This window comes from Magnolia sinica, chromosome 1, assembly GCF_029962835.1.
Source record: "Magnolia sinica isolate HGM2019 chromosome 1, MsV1, whole genome shotgun sequence".
Lineage (NCBI taxonomy): Eukaryota > Viridiplantae > Streptophyta > Magnoliopsida > Magnoliales > Magnoliaceae > Magnolia > Magnolia sinica.
The window spans coordinates 23,486,227-23,495,938 of record NC_080573.1 but is presented as its reverse complement, the minus strand read 5'-3'; the positions used below and the strand labels follow the sequence as shown (position 1 = coordinate 23,495,938).

The window sequence follows — 9,712 nt, the reverse complement described above, 5'->3', positions numbered from 1 at the left end:
ATATTAAATAATTGAGTAAACTCAGTTTAGCCCAACGTGAATGCATATGGTCTATCAACGTTGTTCATTAGTTTTTCCAACTAATTTAAGGGGTTGAGCCCAAAATTGATGCCTATCCAAAGATCAAGTAGATCATGTCACAGGAAACAGTAGGAAAAATATTTCTACGTTGAAACCTTACTAGGCCCCACAATGATGTTTATTTGTCATCCAACCTGTTCATAAGATCATACATACATGGATGAAGGGAAAACACAAATATAAGCTTAATCAAAAAATTCTGTGGCCCTCGAGAATTTTTCAACAGTGGAAGTTCAATTCACATTGTTTTCTGTAGTGTAGTCCATTTGAGTTTTGGATATGTTTAATTTTTGGGATCCAGCCCTAAAATTATATAATAAAATGGATGAAGAGTGAATAAAATATATAAATCATGGTAAACCTTACAGACTCTACTTTGTACACTAGGCTCTAGTGAGTTACTCAGTACACAATCCGCTTCCCTTAGGGGAAAGGTTTGATCTTGGTAATCGTCCACCTAGAAGACCAAGTCAGGCAAAATCAGAATGTCCCGCCTATCAGATGGGCCTCACCATCAAAAGAAATAGATGGCTACTCAAAAGTACAGGTATCTAACGTCTGCCCCCTCTCTTTCTTCTTCAGAGAATAACTTTGGAAGAAACTGTTAAATGTCACTTTCTCCCCTGCTTTTCTCCAGGCTCTCCGATAAAATGCACTTAGAAGTTGTACTTGACGGATATAGATAATTCAAATTAAACCGTCCAAATTATAATTCCTATCTTAGATGTATATGTAGCAAAAATTAAGTTTGTTCAACTATCCAAATGGTGGACATTTATTTACGATTCGATGAAAATATCCGATGGTCCTATCTCATCAAACAAGTGTCCACACATCATCAAAGGTCAGGATTGTCCGACCATTTTAATTTTGGGAATGTAACTCAGCCACAGTAGGGATTGTTCAACAAATTTGATTTTCCCAAATGCGACTTAGCAACAATAGGTTTTGAATTTTTTTTAGTCAATTTAATCTGATTTAAATAATGCACACAATTTCGAAGTACCTGCATATCAAGTATCGCACTGTAGAGGAGCATCAAATAGCAAAGGTATTTATGAGATTCCAAAAATATTATCTAGCTTGAAGCGAGGAGATTTTCTTTGTTTTCTTCTGGCTTAGAGAATCTTGAAATGAGAGACGTGTGCGCCTACTGCATACCTATCCTTTTTTATAAGAATGGGAAGTCTCATCTCACCCTAGAATAATAGGTGGGTCAAAAGGTTGACAGAGCTGGTTGATTATCGACTTTTGTGAGATCCCTGTTTAGATGGGACGTGGATTGGGTGGCGAACTGAGTAAACTCAGTGGGACCTATGTGAGATTCCCTGTTCAGATGGGACGTGGATTGGGTGGTGAGCTGAGTAAACTCAGTAGGAGCTATGTGAGATTCCCTGAACAGGACATGGATTGGGTGGTGAACTGAGTAAACTCAGTGGGACCTATGTGAGATTCCCTTAACAGTACATGGATTGGGTGGCACACTGAGTAAACTCAGTGAGACCTATGTGGGATTCCCTGAACAGGACGTGGATTGGGTAGCGAACTGAGTAAACTCAGTGGAACCTATGTGAGATTCCCTGAACAGGACGTGGATTGGGTAGCGAACTGAGTAAACTCAGTGGGACCTATGTGAGATTCTCTGAACAAGACGTGGATTGGGTGGCGCACTGAGTAAACTCCATGGGACCTACCATGACTAATGTGTCTTATCCAGGCCGGCCTGCTTATGTTTCACTGGCTTATTTTAAGGCATGAGCACAAAGTGAAATTGTATGCCGACAGTTTCATAGTCAAGATGGATTAGAAAAGGACTGTTTCATAACAGAAGTGATCCGAACCATTAGAACTTAAAACAGACATATCTCACAAAATGGAATGAGCTATCGGACGTACCATGTATAATTTTAGGGTAAGATGAGCTACTTTAGCCACCCAAGCCCACCATGCTGAGTTGCTCACGGTGAATTTGTGAAATACCATCAGGTCGACGGTTGATTTCATGTTTTAATTTCATTTTTACTATTTATAGTTAGTTTTAATTTGAGTATAACTCTTTGACAGTTGGGCTCCAGGAGTTGCACCCAACATGAAAAGTGCTTAAAAGAAGTAGGAGAATAGTGTGGTGAAGCCCAAATAGGACACTTACTATTTTTTATTGAAAACCATGCACACTAATAGGAATCATGACCGTCTATAAATGGTAAGTTTATTATTGATAGTAAGTTGCAAATTATAAAAGTTTCAGTTGTAGTTTGATTTTGAAACTTCTTATATAGCTTAGTACCTCTATTCAAAGGAGGTGCAATCTCATTTTTATTCATCAATGAAATTATTTCGAATTTTTTAGAATTATTTCTGTTTTCTTCTTCACCCATTGTTCTTGTGGTGTGGTCCACTGGAGTTGTATGTCATTGTGGTCCCGACTATTTCCTGTGGTTTGGTTCACTTGAGCTTTGGATACGCTTTAATTTGGTGCTTAAGCCCTGAAATAATACGGTAAAAATGGATACACGACGTGGATAAGACACGTACACAACGGTAGGTCCCGCGGAGCAATCCGCTTTCATCCGCGTGGTTTGACTTTCAGGTTCTCGACCCGAAGGTTTGCACAATATACTCGAGTTCTCCGTTCGGACAACTGGGCCCGTGTTTTAGTAATCCGGTCCATTGATTAAATGAAAGAAGTACAAAACTGATGGCTACGATCTCGAAACAAAAGCAGGAAGCAAGATATTAGAAGTTTCAAGCTAGAATCTTGGGCAACTCTTTCAGCTGCAAATGTCGACCGTCTGTTTATATCTTTCTACTATCAATGGTTAGCCCAGTATAGGACATCCATCCACGGTAGTAGCTACAATATCAACGGTATGGATTATTCAAACATCAGTCCAAATGTCATCACTAAAGAACCCGAGTATGCTGTTGGAAACCCTCTCGGGTCGAGGACAATATAATTCCAATTCTCGACATAATCCTTCTTTTAAAATAACACTTTCCTTACTACAGTTGCAATGACTGTTCTGTTTTATCTCTTGTTCTCTTCCTCTCTCTCCCTGAGATTATATCTCAGCCATTTTCTTAATAAATCTCTCTCTCTCTCTCTCTGAATCTTTTCTTCTTCTTTTTTCTTTTGTATACTACCACAGCTATGGAGTTTGCTTGAAATATCTTTGTTTTGTTTATTTTTATATTTTTAATTTGAAGCCATGGAAGGAGCAATTCATCCACCTGAAACATCGGCTTTCAGGGACTGCTTCTCTCTTGCATGGAAAAATCCATACGTTCTTCGTCTTGCATTTTCTGCAGGAATTGGCGGTCTTCTCTTCGGTTATGATACAGGTATTTTCTCTTCTTCTTTTTAAAAAAAAAAAAAAAATATTTTAAATTTCTTCCTAATGCTTTAATTTTCCAATTCCTCTGTTTTTAGTCTGTATGGGAGAGAGTGATTTTTCTAACACTTTTAATTAAAAATCAAAAGACCCATGTTTTTATTTTAAGGATTTTTCAATATAACTGTCTACTTTTTTATCTATTTTTTTTTAAAAAAAAAAAAAAAAACCCTTCACACTTTTAAAATATTTCCAAATAATCATTTATCTTAATAAAAATACTATTAGCAGCTAAAAAAAATCTTGGAATGCTTCTATACCCTCACTCGTGTAAGATGGACCCATTCCTTTACTACACGTCACACGTGCACCACACCATAGACATCCTTCATGTGCAGCCCACCACTACCATGATCTGGCCCACTCATCAGGTGTCCATGACCTTTCACTTAACATAGACCATCCATTAATCTCTTTGCACATGCATTACATTTTCAACGACTGATAGACCTGATCTCAACTTATACGAGCCTACAAGCTGGGGACACTTGATTAATGGATTGGATCTATCCCACGTGTGCAAGCTCAGCATGTGTGAGATGTGAGTACTGGAAAAGTGAAGTTGCTGGAGCTGAGTTCATAATCATCAGCTGCAGTTTATAATCCATGAAGAAGAGAAGGGGAGAAGTGCAACTCGAAATGAAAAATCCCCTTGATGGATCGGCCATGGATGGTCCTCCTTTTCTATAAAGATGAACTTTTAATCCAATGAAAAAATACACTTGAAGATAAACTGTTGACTTTTCTGTGATTTCATCCTTCCATAGATGGAGTGGCTAGGATCTTTTTTTACTTTTTTTTTTGGCAACTCATGGTTTGCCCATGGCCTATTCATGGTGGGACCCACTTGAACAGAGTTCTTATCATCCTTATGCATTCCCCATCTAGAAGGATTATGATTCACTTTTTTTCAATATATTCTCAAAAACCCATGATTTCATTTGAAGAAAGAATGAGGTTTTGTGGAATTTTGAGTTTGTAAGTTATAGAGGACACATTCTTATGTTTTGAATTTTTTTTCACTTCTTGTCTTCTTCTTCTTTTTTTATTTCCTGAAGATTTTTGAAGGAAAATATCAAAACCCATTATTTAATTTCTTGAAAGATTGAGTTTTTATTGGAAACTTTGATGATTTTCTTAGCTACTTTTTGCTGAATATTTGTATGTTTTTGTAGAGCTTATTTTCCAACACCAGCTCATCCAGCATGGATCCCTCCATGGGAGTGGGCCCACATCCATATATATACATATCAGTCCGTCCAAAGTGAGTTTTGATCTGTAGACGGCTGTTTACGATATTTGATATGTAACAGCTGATGTGAACCATGGAAAATAATTTTCAACAGTTCACATTCAACTCCATAAATCAATAGTCAGGATCAGCATTTCAGCATGATTACTGGATAGTGGGCCATTTCCAACAGTGCTAACAAGATGGATTGTTCGGATCATGCTACCACGTCTGCGTATGGGCCCCATGTGGAAAAACTAACCCAATTTTATAGAGAAGATGGACCGAATAGAATACTGATTCCAAAAATCTCTTTTCTTCTTCTTCTTTGATTTTTTTTTTTTTTTAATCAATTCGAAATTCATAAAGGAGGCTACTTTCGTGGAAACCAATCCAATTTTATAGAGAAGATTAACACAATAGAATATGATTCCGAAAATCTCTCTTTTCTTCTTTCTCTTTGATTTTTTTTCAATTTGAAATTCATAAACGATTCGCTTCTTCTCCCATAAACGAATTTCTTGAATGAACGAGTTCGGAACTTTTTTCTTCTTTTTCTTTTTAATTTTCATGAATATCTCAACAACCCATGTTTCATTTAATATGAATATTCAAATCTCTCTCTCTCTCTCTCTCTCTCTCTCTCTCTCTCTCTCTCGGCTTGCTTGGAGTTGACATTTCCACCCCAGAAATTTGATAGTTCCATCCCGCAAGGGTAATTTGGTCATTACAAAGATATAACGCAGTACATTTAACCTTATGTGCCAGCCTGTCACCCAGGCATGACATCCAAGCTGTCCATCTCGGAGGGCCCACCATGTAAATTACCCGGCCTATAAATAAGATGGACGGCTTAGAAAAACTTGCCAATTTCTTCTTTTTTTCATGCATCCATTTCTTTTGCAAGTTGTAGCCCACCTGGTGGACCTGCCTGATTTTTGTGCTAGAAAATCCAAAATTAAAAATTAAAGCGGCCCACCTGATGGACAGCCTAGATCTCACGCAGCTTTACCATGCACGCACACATGTTTGCGCTTGATGAGTTGCCTTATACACGTGTGAGGGCTAAACAAAGCTCCCTAAAGAAATGAGAACTAATCACCTACGGGGCTTTTTAGCCACAAGATGCATATGGTGGAGATAATAATAATTAAAAAGAAATTATTTAAAGGGGAGATAATAAATTTTTTTTAAAGAAATTATTTAAAATATCCCAGCAAGTAATTGAAATTAAACTGTCCACATTATAGATCCCAGTTTAATTATACTATGACCGTTTGGACTGGTGGACATCTTTTGGACGGTTAAAAGTGAAAAATATCCAAAGGTCTTATTTCAAAAAAAACAACTGTCCACATCTTTTGGACAGTTAAAAGTGAAAATTATCCTATGATCTTATTATTATTTTAAATAAATAAATATATAAATAAAAATATGTGTAATGAATGAGTATTTTCACACCGGGCTCAAGTGTAGGATGCAAGGTCACACTCGAGGTGAGAGGCCCATGTGAGGCGAGTAGCTTATGTAAAGCTGAACCCATGTGAGTTGAGCCCAAGAGGGGTTCAACCGAGGTCTTCACCCATGCTATATGGGACCTGGGTCATGAGATAAAAGGGATTGATTTGTTATATTCTATTAGTTTGAGCTTTTAGATCTAAGTGGTTATTTGCCCTACGTCATAGTGATATTAGAGCAAGAAATTAATGCAAGAGTGTTTTCACACAAATATTCCAATTTGATTCACTTAAATTGTACAATTTCAACTATTTCCTTCTTTGTTGGGTTATTTATAGAAATAAATTATTTTATATTTTTTTTGAAAATGATAAGCTACACAAATAATTTTTTTTCTTTTTTTGAAAATGATAAGCTAACAATCACGCCGTCTATGTGATATTTGCACTATGGCTTGTCACGCTAATTGTATGAAAAGAAATGGACGGTTCAAATTGATAATTGGATACTCCACCTATCATTTAAAAAGTTTGTGGACGTTGCTAACATCTTCACAAATGTAGGGAAATTAGCAAAACCCTATATTTAGAACTATTGTTGGGCTCATGCAGTTGTGGATGTGCATGATTTCAGGTGTAATTTCAGGAGCCCTTCTTTACATTCGAGACGACTTCGAGGCAGTTGAAAAGAGAACAGTTCTACAGGTGGATTATTTTTAATTAATTACTCAAGTCTTGTATCTAAATTGCATCCATGTCTTTCAATCAGGACCGTCCAAATTACAGGCTCATTGTAGATGGGCCACGACCCAAAAAATTTAAGACTCGGACCAACTGGTTAGGTTCCGAATCAACTAGAGACTCGCCCAAGTAGGGGCTAAATCGGCCTGACTCACCTGAGTCGGTGGTGAGTTGTGGATCTAACCGGATTGAGTCCATCCGAGTTTGAGTTGACTCGGACGAGTCTTAAAACCCTCCAGAAAATATGGCCCTACCCCTGCATTTCCCTCATTTGGTTTGGATTGTGGAAACTTGGGAAAACATTTCAGATGATATTTTCAATACCTAAACTACCCTTCATTATTAAATTGACCAAAATACCCTCATCAAGTAAAACCTCCACCCTGCATCTCAAAATAATGATAGGATCTACCGAGTCTTTCAGCACCCAAATAAATCCATTTTTTTATTATTATTAATACGCCTCCTTGATGCCCAAAATACTCCTCCATCTTCACAATTACTGAAATAGACTCTCACCATGTAGGGTTAATTTTGGAAACTTGGGAGAACCTTTCAGGTTTAGTATTTTCAATGCCCAAAATACCCTTCAGTATCAGTCACCAAAAAATCATAATCAATAAAAGCTCCATGATGCATCTCAAAATAATGATATCTTCCTGACAGTCTTTCAGTACCAAAAATACACTCATCCTAACTTCTCTTTAACATACTTTTTCAATGCCCATAATACCCTCCACCAATAACCAAAATAACCTCCTCTAGAAAGGCCCACTTTCGAAAGCCAGGAAACCATTCCAGAAAATTTTTCAATGCCCAAAATGCCATTCATCATTACAGTGACCAAAATTCCCTTCATCTCAAAATAATGACCTCTCCCAGCCAGTCTTTGATTACCAAAATACCTTCATCCTGAGTCCTCTTAACATACTTTTTTATGCCCACAATACCCTCAACCTTTAAAATGACCAAAATATCATCTCAACTAGTAAGGCCCATATTTCAGTACAGTATTTTCAATACCCAAAACGCCCTTCATTACAGTGACCAAAATACCTCATCAAGACCACTACCTGTTCCAAAATGCCCTCATCATAAGTCCTCTAGGCTTGCCTTTTATGCCCATAATATCTTTACAAGGACCAAAATATCCTTATCAATGCCCAGTTTGGATGTACCATCTTCCATTAGCAGGCCACCGAATGACGCCACCAAACAAGCACCATTTTTGAAGCAGGAAACACACCTCCAGGGCAGCTTATCACTGTCCTGTCAAACAAACATAGCAAAATTAGGCAGATCACCATTTCAATGGATTGCTTTTGAGTTTAATGGAAATGCAGTAACATCCAAATACAGTCCTAAAATACCCTTAAGTTCTATTCAACATATTTCCCGTCTCATGAATCACATCTCACTCTATTCTAACAAGGACATCCATACACTGCATGGTGAACTGAGTGCAGGAGAGCATTGTGAGCATGGCAGTTGCAGGAGCAATCATAGGAGCTGCGATTGGAGGATGGATGAACGACCGGTTCGGACGGAGAACTTCAATCCTGGTCGCTGACTTCCTCTTCCTTGTTGGCGCCATCGTCATGGCCGCTGCTCCAAACCCTGCTCTCCTCATCATCGGCCGCGTCTTTGTGGGCCTTGGTGTTGGAATGGCATCAATGACGTCCCCACTTTACATCTCAGAAGCTTCTCCAGCCAAAATCCGTGGCGCGCTTGTCAGCACCAATGGCTTTCTCATAACAGGAGGCCAGTTCCTGGCCTACCTTATCAACCTAGCCTTCACTAAGGCAAGTATTTAGATGGTAATTGTGACATTAGAGGGACCGAAAAAATAAAAAACTATCACGCATGTCTAGGGGTAGTTTGGTCCTAAAATATTAGGTCACAGTAAAATTCATAGTCAAGCTAGCCTTCACATGATGTTAATTCTGATATTAAAGAGAATACCTCCATCTTTTCCAAAAATTATCACACACTGGGGGGGCACTTTGATCTTCCCAAAACATGGTGTTACACATAAAAGGTTAGTTATATGATGCTCAGGCAGCGTACAACACTTCATACACAGGCACCCAGAAATTCTACAATTGGAATACATCAACTATAGTTAAGCCGACTAAATCGTGGAACTGAATCTAAATCACAATCCTCAAATCAGATAGGTTGGACAATACCAACTTCTAATTCTATGACACTTTTCTGTTGAAATAGGACTATAGAATATCTTACCTTTTTCACCATCCAATAAATGTCCATCAATCTGATATTCAAATAATCAAAACAAGTTTAATTTTGATATTCAAATAATCTAAACAAGTTTATTTTTTGGTTAACGATACGTTGGCGTTAGGAAACATAATTTGGGCACTTTAATTTGACTTACATGCCACGCATGCAATTTCCAAGTAATTTCTCTTGCTGAAATCATCATCACACTCTGCCGGTGTATTGAAGTTTTTTCTCACACTATAGTCAGTGTCTTAAAACCCGGACAAAACAGGAGGATCAGACCAGTTTGGATGAAAGCCAGCCACCGAAACAAGTGGGCTGCTCTAAACTTTGGTCAATTAGGTCAGTACCAAGATCACTGATCAAAGCTTATGCCAATGAACTCCACTCAAAAACCGAACACCATTACCACTTGGGCTTATTGCAGATTACTTGTTAAATCCTATAATTTTTTTATGATTTTTTATTAAGTAGATTATTGGGCCAAAATAGGTCTGACCAAGGTATTCTATAACAGTAGCAGTGGCTGTAAAGGCCACCACCATTACCATTATGAGAGAGGCTAT

The 9,712-nt window shown here is 37.9% G+C and overlaps 1 protein-coding gene across 1 annotated transcript in view; it reads left to right on the top strand.

Moving 5' to 3' along the window:
- Positions 1 to 3,118: 3,118 nt before the first annotated feature.
- The window catches only part of LOC131243121 (probable inositol transporter 2), a 10,503-nt gene continuing 3,909 nt past the window's right edge, over positions 3,119 to 9,712 (top strand). Inside the window, exons 1-3 of the mRNA XM_058242238.1 lie at positions 3,119 to 3,423; positions 6,796 to 6,866; positions 8,369 to 8,704. Of these exons, the coding sequence (XP_058098221.1) occupies positions 3,291 to 3,423; positions 6,796 to 6,866; positions 8,369 to 8,704 (540 nt within the window). The 5' untranslated portion in view covers positions 3,119 to 3,290. The remainder of the gene's footprint in view (positions 3,424 to 6,795; positions 6,867 to 8,368; positions 8,705 to 9,712) is intronic.